The 21,719-nt window shown below is 32.1% G+C and overlaps 1 protein-coding gene across 1 annotated transcript in view; it reads left to right on the top strand.

Annotated features, from left to right (window-relative positions):
• The window catches only part of trio (trio Rho guanine nucleotide exchange factor), a 246,535-nt gene that overhangs the window by 17,786 nt on the left and 207,030 nt on the right, over positions 1-21,719 (top strand). The window contains exon 2 of the mRNA XM_077445260.1: positions 20,971-21,172. Coding sequence (XP_077301386.1) covers positions 20,994-21,172 — 179 coding nt within the window. The 5' untranslated portion in view covers positions 20,971-20,993. The remainder of the gene's footprint in view (positions 1-20,970; positions 21,173-21,719) is intronic.

The following is a 21,719-nucleotide window of genomic DNA, read 5'->3' as shown; positions in this document are numbered from 1 at the left end:
AACAAATGAATATTTACTATTAGATTCGCCATATTTAAGCTGTTTATATTACAAATATTGAGCGAAGCCGGGTAAAACAACTAGTAATTAATAAACATTATCTTAATTGGTCATCGTCGACGTCAATATGTATATATAGTCGATGATCGACAATCTGGCAATCGATACGTTTTCCTCAGATTCGGCATGGTTTTTGGAATGCATTTTTATATTTACCGCGTTCACGCTCCAATAAATAAATAACTTGAATTTGACACTTGAGAACAATTCGATAATAATATTTAATTTTGCAGATAAAATTGAAAGTACATATGATTAGAAAATTAGATTTTTGGAATTTATGTATCGAAAATGATCAAACTGAAGTATTTGAAACTTTACATAATTTCTTATCTGCAAACGGGAGTCGTATGTCTTGGGATATACGTGAAAAAATAATTGAATATTTAATAAGGCTGAAATCGTCTTTAATGCAGTGCTTCCCCAAACCTTAAGAAGCAAACAATTTGATTTCAAACCCCTTTGATAATGAACATTTTCGGACAGCTACCAAGGAAAAGAAGAACTTGATTGAATTTTCAAATTATAGCATTTAAAAACTGAATTCGAAATAAATAAGGTTATTAATTTTTGGCTAGGTATTAGTGAAGAATATGAACAGCTTTATGACATAGCGCCTAAATTTCTGTCGTCGTTTACTAGCACTGAACTGGTTGGGAGAGCTTTCTCTTCATATATTTTAATAAGAAAATATAGAAATTGATTGAATCCAGCTCCAAACTTAAGTGTAAATCTTGCATCATTTGAACCAAATTAAAAAAAAAACTAAGTACAAGGATCTCATTAAATTTATTCTGTAAGGAGATTTAATGAAAAGAAAACATATTATATGTACTTTGTAATTTTGTGTTTTTGTTAAAACCACAAAATCAATAATATTTTTAGTATCAATAATAGAAGTATGACAAGATAGTAGATAAATATATTAAACTTTGAGCATATTATAATTGTGACTCCGCAAATAACTTTTTTTCCACATAATTTCTTACCAAAACAGATCTACAATTGCGTGTATCCTGTCTTCACATTCCTTACCATGCAAATACTACATATATATAATAACTACACTTACAAAAACAAATTTCATGAAATACATCATTTTTATATGGTTAGCGTTATGTACTACCAAGTGGTACGCGAGTCAAAAAAGGTTGGGAAACGCTGCCGTAGAAGATCGACGGCGGAGTCACATTACATTCGCAAATCTATTTTGAAAAAAGCTGAGTATAACTACATTACCGGTCTGGTCTGTTTCATCTCACTGAGAAAATCAATTCGGGATTTGAACCCACGGCTTCTATCGATAAGCAATCTAATTACAATGATGTGGCTCAAGACGTATATAGCAGCCCCGACTGAACAAATCATAGATATTAGTAATACAGGTGTAATAGCATTATGAGGATTTAGTCGGTAGTAGGGATTGCAATCTGCCCGTAAAAGGTAAATAAATTCTCCCATTAACCTTAAACCGGTTTTTACCGGTAAATGAACGAAAAAAAATACGTGGATAAGATAACTGTATATGGTTACTTTTTCTTAAAACGCTAACCTAGATTGAACCTTAAGTAATTAAAAAGTTGAATAATATCATCTAAATACCTGAAGCCCATTTGTAATAATTAATAATCATAATTGAAATAACTGTCTGATCGCATTTATTACGAATTGTTCGGTCTGTGTTGCCACTCTTAGGCATGCATCATTGTAGTCATTCTTATGAATGCATCAGTGATGCCACAAGAGAAATGTCAAACTGGCAGAAGGCTCGCTGTTCGCTACAACTTATTACTAGAGGTAGGACCGGAAGCGTGCCGTCTATTGTTCGATTGTTTTAAATGCTTTGTTTAAGGTTCGGCAAACCTTAAACAATGCATTTACAACATTTTAACAATGGACGGCCCCCTCAGGGTACGGGCTTTACTTATTACAATGAGTTACTATTACTGTGTTCCCATTGTAGAAAACTCCAAGACCTATAACAATAGAGATATATGATGAGTTTACCTCATATTCATCCCTCTCAAAAATTTAGTGATTTTGGACATTTAATACTGAAAAACAAATTCCATACTACCCAATCTACGTCATTTGCATCGATTTTTAATCAATTCGCCAAAAATTAGTTTCCGGATGTACCGGTAAATCGGTAAACCGGTAATGCAATCCCTAGTCTGAATTTTTCTAAACCGTTTTGGGAGAAGACCTGGTCTGCTCGTCAATGCTATTTTATCGCCTAGGCCTCGTATAGATATTAAGGATACGAAAATATGTATCTGATTTGGTTTAAATTGGACCCGGTGTTTTTTAGAACTCAAGTCTTAAGTTTAATGGCGCCGTAGAGGAAATTTCGGAATAAGTTTTCGAAGCAATTACTCGTGTACTTGTGTCTCGTTAGTATAGTCTGAGCCTGTCTGGTATACATATTTCGCATTTCTCGTTATTAAAATTTTATCGTTGTTAACGATCTACTCAAACGGGGGCTTTCATGTTTTTGTTTCGTATAATTTTCCACACAAGGTCGAGGAAAATTGTATGAAATAAATCCCTTTCCCGGTATCGTTTGATGTTTGCTATTTGAGATATGCTTTTTTTTCTTTTTATTTGCGCTTATTTACTTAATACTTACGCTTGGCGAATTGATCGAGCTTCCTCGTCGTATCCATGGCGATCGTATTTTTCGAAAATTATACAATATTAAATTACCCCAGTTGTGTATGTATAAGTGGGTATTGTATTGTATATTTATGCTGTATGAATACTTCAATTTGTTGAAAAAAACATTTCTGCAAAACAGCGGAGGTTTGGTAAATGGATTTTTCGCTTATATAGCTCATAGCCAGCAGTAAAGCTCGTTGGTTGCGTTAATGCTATCCATCGAGAGATTGCTGGGTTCGATCCCGTGGGTTGACCTCGATTACAAAGAATTTGTTCCGAGTATAATCTGTCGTTCTGCTTGTCAGATTTGGATATTTGTGACTCCAAGTCGACCGTTCATCTGATTTCATTGTTGAATCGATTCCTCATCAAGAATTGGCAAAAACCATCATACCTAATATTTGTCACCACTATTTGAATATGACTTCATTTTATATATGTATTTACAGGTTTAATACCATATGTGTCACTCTTGGGCAACCCGTAATGGCATCATGAGAAAATATAAAATGGAAACAAAATAAATGGCCAGTATTTTATTACAAAAATTGTCAGTATTGTGTTATTAAATGTCAGTATAAATAACAAATAGACAGTATATAAATTAGAAACAGTAGTAAAATAAATTTGAAATCTAACGTATATTCGCCGGAACAAATACATAGCAATGCCTGTTGGACAATATCGTACCAACCAATCAAAAATAATACTGGTCATTCGTCAAAATAAAACGTACCATTTAACATTAATATTGACCGTTTATGTTTAAATACCGACCATTTAATATAAATACTCACCTTTTATTATTTACGCAGACAGTATACTGGCCGTTTAATATAAATACTGACCTTTCACATTTAAATGCTGACAAAAATAGACTAAAATACTTAACAGTAAAATACAAGCCATATGTAATTGGGTCCATCGGCTATGCCGCCTTTCCCAAAGTATAAATAAATATACAATTATAAAAATATCAGGGAGTAAAAAAATAGGAAATAAAAATATGTATGAAATTTGGATGAATTCGTTTCAAATGAAAAGGTAATTTTGCCTGAAGGAAAAAATTTCGATCGACGTGTTTTGCCAGTTTTGGCTAGAAACTTAGACTTTGAACGCCGGAATGCTGCATTAAGTCCAATGTACTCAAATAAGTATGGAACGCTTCGTTATGCTCGGTATAACGAAGAGAGATAGGAAATGTAATACGTAGGTGAAAAGTATGACGAGGGTGGTTAATATAATGGAGAGAGAAGAGTGAAGAGACTGGATGGCAATGGGCGGGTCACGTAGCTAGATGAACGGATGAAAGATAAGCGGAATAAATACTTGAATGATACCCGAGAGAATGCAAAAGGGTGCAAGGCTACAAGTGAGATAGGTGGTTGAAATAAATGTGTGAGGATGCGCAAAACAGAGACGAATGGAAGCATGTTGGAGAAGATGTCTTCCAGCAATGGATGATGAATGACCGTAAATGATGATACAATATTAATTCGTTTAATAATATCGGATCAACATACACACATACATACATACTGTCACTCGGCCTTTCGCTGCCATGCGATCGCCAATTTGACAGTTCTCGGCGTTGGCCTGGTAATGTATTCGGCCCCGCGTCACGAAAAATAGGACAACCGGAAGTAATAATTCATCCCAGTTTTGTATTTATTTTGATTCGTCGTCGATGCTTTGATGTTATTCTTAACCGGCTTGGTTAAAAAACAAAACGCATTTATAATACAAACGGATGATAAAAGTCGCGTGTTGGTCTTTACTTCGTCGCGGGTAGGCATGAGATGACGAAGGAAATACGACTATTTTTTAAAATCGTCGATAGTTCCTTAATGAGAATCGCCCGAGGGGGTTGTTAGTTTGCGTGCTTTGAATCTGTATATATACATATGCATATATATGAAATAATACAAGTTTTACTCTGCCACCCTCGGTTCCGTGCATCCCTCGAGGGTATGCGACGCACATATTGACAAACCCTGGTATTGAGGTCGGTCTCGTTTGGACAAACAAATAAATATATCTCGGATTCAAAGGAAGCGGAGAATTTATTTTTAAATCGATAGATGTACATATAATACAAAGAGGGAAGGTTTACGCGATGGCAGAAGAATTCACTAAATGAATTTCCGTCAAGTTTTATATTTATATATGTGTATGAAATGAACCAAACAACAATTTTTAAATCGTAATTATATATACATATATGTATAGTATATATTATAATGGCTCACTATTGTTAATTACAATTGTCCTACAAATCAAAAGTGCAAAAATAAAAATTTGACAATAGTGAACCAATTTTTGTAGGCAAAAAGAACTTGTCTTTCGAATGATCTTTCGAAATTAATTTATTCTATAAGAATTTTAGCCCAAGAATGGATGGGTATATGTATATGTATGTATGTACATACATACTTTCGATATTAATACATAGTATATAGTATCGGGCGAGTATATCTAACTAATATTAATGTTAATTTATTAATATTAATTTTAGTTTATTAATTAATTACTACGATCTTTTCACACGGCGTAATTTTGACGTCACGTGATAATTTCGGAATGCTAGATTTTATTGGTGTGTTCCGTTCTGTTCGATTTTCAAAGATTTTGTGACGGTTGTTTTGTTTTGCGTCAGTGGCTTTCAAATATTGGTGCGTGTATTTCTTTCGATCGATTTTAATGCCCTCGTACGTACATACAATGTATGTGTAATACAATGAAGTATCCTCTGGAGCGGTTTCTACGTCTTGGAAAATAAATAATAAATTGTCGGAGTAAATATTAATCTAGTTTAATTTAATTCAGACAAAAATTAACACAATTCAATATTGATAGTTGATTTAGAATATTTCGAGTCTTTTATTGTATTGGATGTAGACTTGTTTTAAGCTGTAAATACATATCATATTTGGAATTGAGGAAAAATGCTTGACAAATATTTATAATTATTCACAGCGCCATGTGAAGGAGAATTTCCTCTCGGGGCACAAGCTTGAATTTGGACCCCCCTCCCAAGTTTTATATATTACACAAAAAAAAAAAATAATAATAAAAACTATGAATGAATAGAATTTAAATTTATTTTGATACTAAAAGATAATCGATAGAGGTGCAGACTGCAGACACAGAATCGTGCGTGGCACGTGCCTTTTTTGTAGATAGTTTTGCACATGCAAAAAAAACGCTGGCAGCTTAGTCTGTGCCGTCGCGATCTTTCCAGAACTCACCCCTTCGAGTTTTTTCGGTGACATTTTATCTCTGCATTGCAATAGGTTTGACAGTGATCGATCTCATATTTGAAAAAATACAGGAGTATATCGGAATGATAAGATCGTGCGAATTAACAATGACTTGAAGCACGTCCATGCCATGTGTTTACGCCTTAAATGTTGTATTATATTTCTAGGGGTACGTTTAAATATATGAGCCATTATATTTGAAAGTGGCGGAAGTCTAATTTCCAGTTCCAAAAACGACCTTTCCATCTAGAAACGACGAGCACGTGCATGCCATACGATTCAGTGTGTTTGCGGTTTAATTATCTCTAAATCTAAGAATTGTATTGCGTTGTTTTCAATTGATAGTATACACACATAGACTACTCAATCTCTCTTGAGCCATTGAAGATTTTAAATAACTATGTATTTTAAGTATAATTAATATCTTTCAGTTTATGTAATGTTTACTGGAATACTGGAAAAAGCTCTTTATGCTATTTTATATAGGTTTTGGCTATTTGCAGGTACTATATCTGCAAACTATTGGCTATTTGCAAGTACTGTATCTGCGAATTATTGGCTATTTGCAGGTACTACATCTGCGACAGGCGCAAAGCCTTCTGCGCATGCGCGTGAACTGTCACTATCAGCGTGTTTCCTGTTAAAATTTTGTTTTAAACCTCTTAAAATTTAATTCGAACTCGTAAAGTAGAGTAAGAAATATAATCCAAATTATTTAATATTATTAATTGTTAGAAAATTATTATCATATACAACGTATAATACCTATATACAAGTACAAGCCGCGAACTAGCTAAATTATATAAATCTATTATAATAACGTGCGAAATTGATTTGCCTCATGTATAATGATTGATTAAACAAGTCTAGCATACATTAAATGTAAGAAATTATAATCGGATTAGTTCACGCGCAAGCGCAGAAGGCTTTGCGCCTGTCGCAGATATAGTACCTGCAAATAATCACAACCATTTTCTTATTCTAGTTTGCTGTCATATTAAATCTATTAGCTAACCGAAATGCTTTTAAAAGGTTTATTTTCATTTATTATTTTACTAAAAAAAATTGGGATTTAATTTAAAATTCGCATTCAATTTTGACGCCCTGGACCGTCAACCCCTTCGCTCCTCCCTGCGCACGGTTCCGTATTATATAATTTTTATATTATTATTTTTTATATTACATTATACGTATAAATTTTTTATTGGGTAAGTATATATTTTTATTTTCAAAAATATAATTCGTATAAATAATTTTAATAATACTAAAATTATCAACTTGCTACTTAAATTTATATAATTATGAATTGAAGTTATCATTTTAGTATTATCAAAATTATTTATATGTTTTATTAATATTTTTTTTCAAAAACTGAATTTAATAAAATTCAAAATAAAACTCGTAAGAGATTTTCGACACTTATTTAAATAATGTTATCAAAATCGTCAATAATTCAATTGATATATTAATAAGCATAATAAAATTGAGCAACGATCTGATGCTTTACCATTCATTAGTGTTATTTATTATTATTTTTAGTCAATATTTATGGGATGAATCATTTGGGTTTTATTATAAAATTTATTTATTTTTACAATTATTATATTACGTAAATATTTATCAATTCATGTTACGATCTCAAAATTTAAACATGAAAATATAAAAAAAGCTTTGAGCAAACGTAGTAAAATGAAAAAAGAATATATAACGATATTCAAATTTTATTTCCCAAAAAAAATGTAATTTCTCTGAAGTGAACGTCGACGGAATCAATATCGGAATGATACATTTATACGAGTGAGCCTTTTATCCACAACGACATTACTGAAAGTACTTATCGCACAGTTTCGAAACTGTACACCACTTTTAGTGACGTAACTAGCGCCCCCGCAATCTACCTTTGCGTGTAGACTTGGAACTTTTATTGTAAACAAGTCGGTATAAGATATACATACTTAAGTCCAGTTGCGATTTTTATGCGGTCGTAAATTTTCCACCTTGGGATTTGTTGTGAATTATGTTTGGGTCTAAATACTATTTATTTGCATACTTGGGTGTATTTTCTGTTAAGTTTATTATTTTTTTATTAAAGTTCTTTACCCCTGCTTCGCTCGTGACCAATAGCATCTCACCTTGCTCCACGTGTTTCGTTCAGTACCGAAATGTTACGGTCGTGTATGGACGCGCTCTCTCAGTGAAAAAAAATATCATTACTTTTTTATTTTTTTTATATAATCGTGTGAATTTTCTATCGATTACCGCACAATGTGTACGAGTTTTTATTATTAAATTTTAATAGTTTTATCTGGTTGCGATCGCAAATTTTCGATACGTATTCTCCTTCGACAATGCACGTTACATAAAACGGTTCAAATTGTTGTTATGCACGGGAAACGATGTAATGCTATTATTATAATCTAACATAAAAAAGTACCGTTGTTTTAATTTGTAATTAGTTTCGTGTCTGTGTGAATGTTTTCGGTTAACACTTTGCTGCCGGCACCGTACGCTATTTTCATCGATTCGGTTTATACACAAGAACTATTTTTAAATGCAATGGTGATATCGTCGCCTGCTTATTGGCTTGTTCAATATATGTACAAAAAAAATACACGTCCACTCTATATGTACATATGTATATCGTGTATGTATTTTTCCTTCATTTGGATGTGAAATAACTTGAATCAATTTTTGAAAAAAAACGTATGCAATTTCTGTTTTGTATTACGTAGCACTTGCCATGTAATAAAATAAGTGTTTTAAAGTTGATCGTTATTGATTTTGAAGCCGCAAACTGCTATTTGCAACATCAAAAGCGCGCACAGATTTATGCTTCCCATTTTTTTTACTCGAATACACAATTAGAGCACTTTTACTTTTTCGACTACTTATTTAAAAAAAAAAGTTTACTTGTATTTTGATTAATCTTCTTCTTAAAATTGTTATATTTGATGATTGTTGTTGAATGAAGTATGGTTTGAGATATATTAGTTTTATTTCAGTCGAGCGTGCTAATGTTTTTTACGAGATTTAAGTTTATGTAGGTACACATTATTTGACAAATGTATACGCGTTATGATAAACTGTGTACATTACTCAGAGTAATTAATAAAATTATCCGGTCATTCATTAAGCGGTGTAATCAATCATAGTCCTTTCCGAAATACCACAACCTTAATCCTCAAATCATAATTTGGGCGTTTCCTTAATCATCCCTATTCCTCCCCTATTCTAGCCTAATCTCGTTCTAATGACGAGTTTCATTCACTAGAAGTTCTACGTGGTGAATTTTTACTTCATATCTTTTCCGAGTGTTCGGTTTAATTTCGTATTTGAAAGTAGTGATTTCTCGCGGATGTAAAGTGCTCTTTGAACGGTCTGGTTTTGTGTTTGTGCTCCTCCAATTCAACTAATAAATAATTCCCTCATCCGGGATGCGAAGAGATCTTGCGGAGAATGATGAAGTGTGCGTAAAACTGCGGTATGGAGTTGGGATGGGATTTACATTACTCATCCCAGGTTTTACGGCTGACAAGGCATGTCGGTTCGCACACAACCCAAGGATCTTTCAAAGCAAGAGGATTTAATATCGTATCAGGTTTTAGTAAATTTTAATTAATCCCATCGATTTGTATTATCTTACATTATTAGCTCGGGTCTGCTTTTATAATTTAATTTCTGATAATTTGGGTACCATTTTCAAGGGTCTTAGATTACCTCCCTTACGGCTATTGAAACAACGAAAGTACAACAGAGAATAAACACATCTAATAAATGCTTAAATATTATTGAAACGTTTTCCATATTTTGTTTTTTATACGTAATAATAAAATGTTTACTATGATTTTAGCTCATTATATACCGTCTGAATTTTCGGAACTCTTTATGACAGTCCGCGAATTTTTACAGGGTTTATATTAGTTTTTCGCAAAGTAAAGGTAAAAGTTAATTAAATATAACTCCTAAACCTTTCTATCTATTAAATTAGATAGAAAAATATCTATCTTATAGATCATTTAATAAATACTTATGCTACACGAGAAAAACTACTCAATTTCGATGTCTGAGGATTTGATATCTTTTATTGGTAAAACCATATAAATATATATGTATATATACTTTTGGTCAAAATTCTTATTTATCATAATAATGTTGTTATTTCTGGTATGTATGCAAAATAAAGCGAAACAAAATAGTTTTGTATAAAATATGAACCTTGTTTCATTATTAGAGGCAGACATTTGTCAATCTGTAACTATCATAAATGTTAAAAAGAGTCTTATAAGGTGTATATAAAAACAACAAATATATGGATATATCATATAAATATGTATGTAATTGAAATCTTTATCATATATTTGACCGAAATCCACACTGGACTGAATCATGAAACATCTTGAGGTATCGACGCTTCAACACTGATATTTTATATGAACCGTTATAATTGAAAGTGGCATAAGTTCACTTTTAAATTTCGAAAAATATCTCGCAGAATATTGAATATAATATTTTGCGTTTAATAATATTTAAAAATATGTACTGGTGGCTTGTAATACGTTTATTCTGCTTTACCAAGATTCTGGACATATCGAATTAAAATAAGTGATAACAATTTGTGAATTAAGCCAAATAGAAATATAGGTTTTGAAACTGAAAATTGAATTTCCGCCACTTTCAAATATAACATCTCATATGTACATATGTATGTATGTAGTCGATACACTTGGAGATTTGTATCGATTCGGATATCAACGTACATATGTGTGATCCTTTGTTGTCTACATTTGACCAATTGCACTTGAACTTGACGATGGAACTTCAAATACGAAATAAGCTTGAGAAGCACTGAGCGTTGGTGTAATTATAGCTAAAATTACGTTGTAAATTTCCTTCCAGATTATTGTCTGTGTCATCTCATTCGATTTGACGATCATATTTTCACGGGAATTTTCATTTGACACAAATGTCGTTCGTGTAAATATTTCTGTGAATACAGAATGTACGGTTGTATGAGTATAATACGTTTCTTTGTGTTAACAATGTCAGAGGCGAACACAACACACGCCACTAAACGATTAACCGTTTTAACCCCACACACTTTTAGAATATGCTTTATTTAGTAGCTTATTTACAGGTCAATATTGGGGCTAAATCCCCACCATAGTACATATGTGTGTGTACGTACGTGACTTATGGCTGGCGCATTTCCCGGTAATTTATCGAAAAATTAAGCCTACGATATTATGATATCAGAAATTTTAGCACCCAAATTTTATATTTTCATAGACCACTTGTGCGATTCGGTGCGGATATTAAGCATCGTATTGCTGGAGTTAATGAAGAGAGGAAAAAAACCGACGGAAATATTAATTTCAATAATAATAAAGAAAATATCGCGTAACACAGTCAATTCGGACGGTTAAATTTTGTGTTAACTTCTTCCGCTTTCGTGTTTTTACTAAAGCAAGGTATTGTATTACATATGTATAAATATGTACATATTTACTATATAGTAAACGTCTGTGTGTGTGTGTGTGTGTGGGATTGTTGATACATTTTACATGTGTATTTACCGATAAACTTAGGTGAAAGTTTGAAAATGTAATTAATTTTTATTTTTTTGATGTTTTAATGAATATCATATTTCGACTAATGTAAAGATTTATTACTTATGCTTTGGTAGTAACAGGTTTTTTTAGTCGACTGATTAATGCACGTGATATTGAAATTTAACCGTTTGGCAAAATTTTTCTGATATGAATTGAGCGATTTTTCAATTATTTTGCTTTTATCTGTTTTATAATTAATTTTCTAGATAAGTAAGAAAATAAATAACATCATGGACTAAATAGAATATAAGTAAAATGTTTTGGACTTTTGTACGTTACATACTTTGTTTTGTTTATTTTGAAGTCAAAACATTTACCCGGATTGTTTTCCTAACAAAATACATAGTTTGTTGTAAATGTGTTAATTTTAGTAATAAATATATTTTAAATTATGAACTGAGTTGAGTAAGATTTTTTTTAACCCGCTATGGGACTTACTCGTACGTTTTGTTTTTAATTAAACTTCATACAACGGTCGTCAGTCAATACAGCGTGTTCTTATATCCTCCAAATTTTATACAAAAAATTCTTAAAGCTTGGCTTTTTTTCCAATGAATTTGTCAATAATATTCAAAAAGGATCCTCATATATCGGGATTGACTTTTTTTACAAGACTCAAATGAGGTTGCATTAAGTATTTCTCAAATTAAATATTTTATGCAAGTGAATATCGCAATGATGTATATCGTTGAGAATCTGTATTCCAATTTTAGGTTTAGGAGTTATGTTTAATTCACCATTGCCTGTTTATTACTTTTACCGATACTTTGCGATAAATACGCGGACTCTTATAGAGAGTTTTCGAGAGTTTGCGGCCCATAATGAGTTAATATAATATTAAGAAGTTTAATATACTTCAATTCTTACAAACATTCAAATATGTGTTTATCTTTCATTTGTCTGCATAGCTATATGCACATATGTGATTTACGTTGACACGTGTTGTTTCCTATGTATGTATGTATATAAACACCACTGGTCATTTCTATTTTATGTATATCTTTTCGTTCCACGTATATATATATATATATATATATATATATATATATATATATATATATATATATATATATATATATATATATATATATATTTATATATATATATATATATATATATATTTATATATATATATATATATATTATATAAGTATATGATTAATTCTACAATTTTCTATGTCACGTTGATGTTTCGTTACATATTATCCAATGCCCATACGTGGCTTAGCTTAGCTTCCAACCAACATAATCCCCTATTAGTAGAACATATATCTGAAAAATTCAATACTTACCGTCAATACAGGGATAAACCCCAAAAGAGATACATATGTAGCAATTTATAACAGTTCCTGTGTCTATTCGTGCTTTTAAAGCTTTTCGGATACAAGCGTTGATCCTTAGATTTAACACAATTCGGACTTTTACAGCAACGTGTCATATATGACACTATTTCGCTTTTATTCGTATTCGACGGCGTTCGACTTATTTTGACGTTCCCAATTGTACGATCTTTGACTTCGATTTCTCCGCTTCAACTTGCTCACCATGATTTATATTTAATATACCTGTATGCATATTTTTATGTAAATTAAATGCGATGAGAAATTCATAAACAACAAGCGAGTCGCGATTTAAAATGGAAATTGTCATTATTATTGAGTAATTAATACAAAATGTATTATAGACACATTTTGGCTAATACTGCGTCACCATCTGAATTCACACGAAAGATTTTAATATTTCTAATTTTGATTGATTCTAATTTGTATTAATTCTCAATTTAATAATAATTCTCAATTTTGTACACATTATAATTTTGCTTATGTTATGTGTTTTTCGTATATTATAAATTATTTAAAACTTATTTTTGATTAATAGCAAATATATTATTTTCAAAGTGAAAAATGCGTTTTAGGCGAAAATTTTTAGTAAACATAATTATTAAAATTTCGTTGTGATTTTGATTTTTTATAACGCTTCCTTTTATCGCAAAAAAACGATCTGATTTTAATAGACGTATGTATATATGTATGTGTATTAGACTATTGGTGCTTATTCTATATATTTTGTTTATAATATTTAGAATTGGTTCAAATTTGAAGGTTTATACATCTGGAGATTATCACTTTGAATGTGTATCTTGGTTTAATTATGACCCGAATGTTCTGTTGCCTATTACAATGTTCTTTGAAAGTGTTCAAAACTTGTTTTGGTATAGTAGGCCATAGATACGCTATATTTTCGTATATATTCTGCTAGAGGTTAAAGAGGATTTAACGTTTATGTTCACAACGAAGGTTTGAAAGTCATTCTGAATTTTTGTTCTCACGACCTCGCTCAACATTACAAAAAAATGTATTATCGATTTTTTTCCAGTTTTAACTTTATTCCAATAGTCCACTTATACATATCTTGTACTTATGTACATTGAAGAAATATTATTTTTACGCTCGTTTTTATTGATTCACTTTAACTTAACCTGAAACCTTATTTCAGCATTTTTTTATTTTAATATAATTTTTGGGAAAAGTTTGTACGCATGCAATGCAAATGACGAAACAAAACATGTAGTTTATTAAAAAATGATTGTATGTACATATATGTATATGCGAGCATTATTATACATATATATATTTAAGGTGAAATTGTACACTATCATCGATAACATAATGCTGTGATATGTTACGAAATCGGTATCGATACTATCTCTTAACTTGTTTTTTCTTTTCTATACTGTGTATTTAGCATAAACGGTAAACTACCTACTTACGATTCACAATTTCATTGCCAAGTGTAATAACATTAACGATGGCCTTTTGTGGTCCAATTAATTCGTCTTAAAATAGTAATGTGTTTATTCTTGTATTGTATTATGTCCATATGTATGTCTAAAAAGTCTGAAATATCGATACCACTTTATTTATTTATTAACCATGGATTAAATGAGAAAGTATTATAAACAGAAGTGACTCAAAATAGATTATAAATTCATCAAAGTTTTCTATATTTTTTTGTTTTACTGTTGAAACAACTAACTTACTTTCTTAAATAACAACTCTATGATAGTTTTTAGACATTTTTTAAAAGAACACTTTTCTCCGCATATACCATGAATGGTTCCCACCATGTAATTAAATTAAGAGTATATTACACGGTTATAGTTTATATCCAGGTAGAACGTAGAAGTGTGGCTGAATTTCTGTTAGCTGCACTGACCCATTTTCCTATCTCTAACCCCTTGATGTCGTCATCAGTCATCATCCAAGACCAATGTGCCTTGAGATCAGAGCTAATATTATTATATTTACTTGGATAGGATTTAAAACACAGAATTTCAACTACGTAATATTATATTATCGATTGCAGGTTTACACGCTTAAAAATGTAATTTTGAGAAACTTTTTAACGATTTTTTTTTACAAATGTACATACAAATATTTTCTTAACTGTTATTTTTTGAATGTCTATTGATATTTCCCAGGTCTCACAACGGGTCGCCTTGCTAAAAAATTGTCCCCACCACCTATATTGAACAACGTGTTGCACGTCCAAATTTTTTTTAATTCTTCCCTCAAATAACCACTAATATTGTTAAGGAATTATGATTTTTTGTTCAGAATGTACAATTTTTTGTACAAGGAAAACAGCGATTTTTTTTCGGAAACAAAATGAATCATGTAGCAAAATATTTAAATGTTACTTTAAAATCAATATATACATAGATTGTATGTAATTGTATATTTATATAATAATAATATTTGTTTTTGGGAAACAAATGGAAATATCGAAAATATAAAAAAAAATATTCTTCTGTGCATCAGTGGATGGACAAAATGGGACAAACCAAACAATTTTATGCAAAGTTCGTAAAAATCGGGACTGTCCCGGTCAAAACAGGACGTACAGTCACCCTACTATACTTGATCAAATATATTAATTTTGTGTTATTTTTAATGCAATCATTCATGTCGAAGCAACGAAGCATTTAAATTGTGTCGTACTTTTCTGTATCAATATTTTCTTGTGAATTTGTCGTGAATTTACAATTTCAAATCAAATATAATATTTTATTTGCTTTAAGATTTTATACCTAAAAAAAGGTTTTCCTCCACCACAGAATAGAAGTAGCTGACTTTGTGAGCAAGATTAAGTTATTCCATATATAACACCCAATATCGTTAGTAATGTATTTCATTTGTAAAATAAAACTCCTTGATCCATGTTTTGACATAAGACAGTTTTCCATTTCCAAAATGTTTTATTTGTTGAAAATAAAAATGATAATTCTTTATGGCAAACAAAAATTTGGCATCGGCAATGTTGCTCAGCATCTTATGAAATATATTGGGCTTAGTATATTTAAGTATAATATATCCGTCTAAATCGACATACTTTCCTAACAATCTGTAGAACGGCACGGAAGTCCGCTGTTTTGAGAGAGTCGTCTGTTTTTCAAATTCGAAAGAGTCAAACAAACGTCTTTCAAGATTCCGGAGGATGTCTTGACCTTGGTTCGGATCGGGTCGTTATTCCCGGTCGAACCGGCGAAACCGGGAGTCTGGCCCTAATTGAAGAGTCGTTCGTTTTTGCGAGCCCCTGTTGCAGCAAAAGCGGTCTTCTGTTGTCATTTCGTTGCACTTATCGTCTGCCAACGCGTCATTGAAATTGACTCGTTTCGAAGTTTCGAATTCCACTCATCGATGTTTGTGCAAACCTCATGTGTTTGCTCTGGCCGGACGTGGTCAACTTCTCTGAACAAACGCGCTGTCACAGCTCTGACGCTTCTCTCGTGTATTTGCCTGCTGCGCTTTATGTACCTGTGTATTCGATTGCACTTTCTGTCTAACCTGTTTGGGTTTTGATACAAATGGCCTACTTTACTTCGGTTTTGACGTCATAGTGAAATAACTAACTTTGTGGTAGGCAACAGCGGCGACAACATGCTGTTTTTACACAATACATTAGTATAACTTGCACAAAATATACACTAGCTAAAAAAACATGTTGGGTTTGCGAGGTAATTTTCAAGTATGTAGAATCTATAATACATTGTAAATAGAGAGGAATGATGAAACGCCTTCTCCATCGTCCCACTTTATGTAGTTTCAGCGTTGCAACTAGGGATCTCAAATCTGTGTAGTCGAATACTTCAATCTTCAGCCCATTTGATTTTATTCGATGTTCCAGATTAGGGTTCTTTTCAAATATAATAATACCTTTGCCTTTCCAAAACTTTTTGTAAATAATTTTGTTTTAATAAAATAATAATAAAGTTACTATTCGAATATTTAGTAATCCTAGTTGCAACGTTTCACGATGGTTACGTTACCATCAAGGCAGTTTATACCGCTGGTGAAGAAATTTTATTTTAAAAAAATATTAGTTTTAAAAGTGAATCTTTTTTGTCTATGCATGGCCTTGTACATATAGGCCGGAGTGGAAAATGCCAATTTTGAATTTCCCACGAAGAAACCGGTGGAAAACTTTTATCGTTTTACATTGAAAATTTCTTACATTTTTAGACAATTTCCTGTGCCTCCAACCAATTTTGTTTTTTTTTTTTGTAAAAGTATGTATTTATTTTTTAGAATAGTTTCAATTTTTTTTTTACTATTTACAAAAAAAATCGCTCAACAGTCACCTATTGTAGTTTGTATACTCACAAATTTACGTTCCAAACTAATCATGTGGGCTAGTTCTATCGAGGCAAACTATGCCCAGTATCCCCAGTGTAACTTTTAGTATAGAATTATGTAGTTTGTTATGTGAGTTTGACTAACCCTATGGAAAAGTTGCGACATGGGTTTTGGGTTAGCCGTTATTGGTCGAATATTTTCTTCCCAATATACCCCCCGCTTAAGTCTGAATAATGTTCTATATAGTTCCAAATTTTATTTTTGGCATAATTGCGAGAGATTCGTATTTTTCTTCCAGTTTAGAATATTCTTGTGTTGTTGTGTGTAGTTATGGAAATACATAAACGTTCAAAAATATATCCAACAATACATGCGAAAGTTCTTCAAATCTATTAGCAGTTTGTGTTATTACACATATATATATATACATACATACATATGTATAAGTTTAATGGTATTAATACAATATTAATCTTATTATGTTCATATTGAAAAGCTTTTTTTATTCATCTATGTACATATGTATGTACATTGGTGGCATTTTTTGCAAAGATAATTTTAGATCTATTGTTTTGGACATTTTATTTTGACTAAATACACCTCAAACGTGTAAAGATGATATTTAAAAAGTTTTTGTTTGCCGTATTGAATTGAATGAATATTTTATTTCTGACATTCTCGTTATAAAAATTGTGTCTGATGATCAAAGAGCGGCCAGTGTAAATCCACGCTTTTTTGCTTTGAACACAAATGTATTATTATTATTTGAAATTGCATCGAACCTTTGCCCAAGTCTACTAATAATATTTTATACATATTTTTTTATGTAATAAGTAGAGGTAGGATAGTCACAGTGCTATCAATTGTTCGGCAAACCTTCAACAATGCATTTACAACCTTTGAACAATACACGGCCCCCTCAGGCTCCGGTGACTAGTAATAAGTTCCTCTCCCCGCTCTAAGTAAAAATTAATTAAATAATTTGTTATGCTATTTTACTTCACATTACACATGTAAATTGATGTCAATTTGTTAAGATTTGTAGATCCATGTATTATGAAAATCCGCTTATTTATCACTTAACATCGATTACCAATTCTAATAAAGGAATTAATCATTATGCAAGCAAAAACAAAAATTTCAATTAGAATTTACATTTACTGTTAAGATAACGAATGAATTAACTCATTGTCTAACTCACAAACTGTTTGAATCAGGTTCTTGAAGAATATCTTATATGTATGTATGTATATATGATGTGCTTGAAAAGACTAAACAATAAGTAAGTGTTAGAAAAGTTGAAGTGTCTTCCGGAAAGGTTCGTTGCTATTTTCTGTGAATCTAACGGAAATGCATTACATATATACGTATATCTATAGAATCGAATAGTCACTTTTATATATATATATATATATATATATATATATATATATATATATATATATATATATATATATATATATATATATATATATATATATCTATATATATATAATGGGGGATAAATCGACTACATTAAACACATGAAAGTTTGACCACATGGTTGGATAACTGCTCAGAGCACCGAAGTACTGACCACCTGCAAGAAGTTTTGACATATCTGTGGTTCGCCTATTATGAGCTCGCGACAGTTGGCGACGGAAGTGCCACGTCTGAGATATGAAACGAGCTCTGTTCACCTCTGGTTGAAGGGGATTGCTGGATAGAAGGAGGATGAGTAGGAGGGAGAGGGCGCCTGTTGAAGGGGCGGTCGTCCCTCCCTTGTGCAAATCGATTGGCGTCACGCACGCCCCTGGGCCGTTTCTGACATTACACGCGGCGCCCCTGTGCACTGCGTTCGGACCATTACGCCGGATGGCCACCCAGTGGCGTAACTAACGCAGACTGGTTAGGAAGTGGGAGGTAGGAGGGATGTGGGGGAGGACCGGCCTCTGAAATGAATTTCTCGACGACTTGGCAACTCTGTCAAGTGTGCATTTTTTCTCAATTTAAAACAATTTGAATTAAATGAACAACTTTAACACAGATTTATGCCACGTTTCAGTTAACTTGGCGAGAGACAAACTAACCTCTAGCATACTTGATTTATATTGATCAGAAAAATTTAACTGGGTATTGAGAATTGCACATTTTTCTCCCTACTATCAAGTATATGAAGTAAGGTATACATCGTGACGCATTGAAATAACGGTGTTTCTTATGTTCTGGGAAATGCTTCCAGCATGATATGCTGCTGGGCTAATGACGATGTTAATAAATGCCATTATTATTTAGCAAATGGTAATTTTGACAGTTCCATTCAAAAATAGATTCAATGGGGGGAGGTGGGATATTGCGTTTCGTGCGTAGTATAAATTAATTGAGAAAACCGATTCCAGCTGAATACTATTATTAGTATCAAATTTTACTGTAATCGTTTTGAAATGTTTCAAAAGTCATTATGATAATATAACCTCGGTGATTAGGTTTTTGATTGATAGGTCAGGGTTAAAATCAGGGCTGCAGTCATTAAAAAATCTGACTGATTATTTTATAAATACCCCTATCGCGTGCTCTATTGCCGTGTGCTACCTAATACAACGTGAATAACAGATTAGGAAGATTTTATAGGTGTGAATAATTGGATAACTTTTTTTTAACTTCTATGATATTTTTATCGGATTTACATATGGACATACATATAATGGACGATGTACATATTATGTCCGTGAGAAATTTCGACTCTGTTTTTTATCCGGTATTGATCTCTGACTATCTATTTATGTTTTTAAAAAAAATTGTGTGAAAACACGGTTAATCTTAACACAAGACGTTTTGTATTGTTTATAATCGCCACGTTTAATTTTTTTTATCATCGTCATCTACAGCCATTCGCCATCCACTGCTGGGTGAAGACCTACTGAAAGAGTGCACTTTTTTGCGTGCACTCTTCAAAAGGGAGACATTTTTTCGAGCGTCAGGCCCCATTAGGGATTGCAATGCTGAAAATACCGAAACCGGTAGTATCGGTATTTGTATTAAAAAAAGAAATACCGATAGTATCGATTATTTTCAAATTTGTACATTTTATTTGTCGAAAAAGATATCTCCATGGTTAAAAATTACCAAAACGCCATACGCAATTATACCTTTCTCCGTAATTTTTTTTAAATTTTTACTGTTTTCCAATACATATCGTTAAATATAATATTCGACAACATTTTCGGTATCGTGGCCCCTTACAATGTGTCTCAAGTTCGCAAACCTATTCAATTTTAATTGAAAAAAGAAAATGTTTTAAATGATAACACGACAGGGCCTGATTTTCTAATTAGTGTAATGAAAAAATATATAATTTGTCTTTCAACAACAAATAATTCCCCAGTCGCTGGCATCTCCAGTGAGCGATGATTGGGTATCTGATAAGCTTATATCGGAATTGCCAAAAAATAAACTAAAAATCACACAAATTATAATCCTTTATACCTGGGATGTACCTACTTAACAATTTTGTACCCGAATATCCTGTATTTGAATGTTTGGGTTTGGCGTATTTTTCAATTAACATGTAAACGGTGCTCGGGATATCGGAAGCAATGTTTTTTTTATTCAAAACTAATATCGAAAGTACCGGTAATATCAGTATCGTTCTTTTTTATTTTTATAATACCGGTATCTTTCATCCTTAGGCCCCATCAATGTTATTCTATATCTATGATTTATACACATTATATGATTTGTAGTTTCATAAAATAAATATTGTTACAGGTGTTGGCGGCGTGTGGTGAGGTATGGACGGGGCGCGCGCTCAGGACGTGCTGCCGCTGCTGCAGGAGCAGTTGGCAGTACTGCCAGGGGGGCGCGATCGTCGAGGGGGCGCACTCCTCACCGTGCCAGCTTCCCCGAGGCGAGAAAGAGCCAAACCAGACGACTACAGAAGACTGCTGCAGTACCTCATGGCAATACCCAAGTCAGTTCGAAATGCATCCATTCTTGTAAACAATGTAGTTTATGGCGGGCTCCCTCACGGAATCTCCCTCGATTTTCGATCTTTGCCTTCCGATATTTGTGTTTTCGGGCATTTCACTTTCGGTCCCGTGAGGTAGACCCAGTTTATGGCTTACCTGTGAATTTCATTCATTACAGTTTTTAATTTTAATTGGATAGAAAAATGCCTACCAGCCAAGTTAAGTTCATAGCTACTGGTCTAAAGCATTTTTTAATATTCGTTTGTATGTATTATATGTACATGCATACATAGTGAAATACCAACTTAGGATAATTTTATAGAATGCTTTACTATTCATACTATAAATACGTAATCTAATATATAATTTCGAAATAGACTTTGTATGCATGTAAGTATGTAAGTATTTTTGGTTGGGAACTTCAAAACAAAACAAAGTTTCTATGAGGACAATTCAATTGGTTGAATATTATATTTTTTTCGATTCAAATAAATTTAATAAAAAAACAAATGAATATTTACTATTAGATTCGCCATGTTTATGCTGTTT

Source organism: Arctopsyche grandis, chromosome 2, assembly GCF_051622035.1.
Source record: "Arctopsyche grandis isolate Sample6627 chromosome 2, ASM5162203v2, whole genome shotgun sequence".
NCBI classification, from domain to species: Eukaryota; Metazoa; Arthropoda; class Insecta; order Trichoptera; family Hydropsychidae; genus Arctopsyche; species Arctopsyche grandis.
Note: the sequence above shows the minus strand (reverse complement) of the source record. Positions and strands in the feature narration are given on the sequence as shown.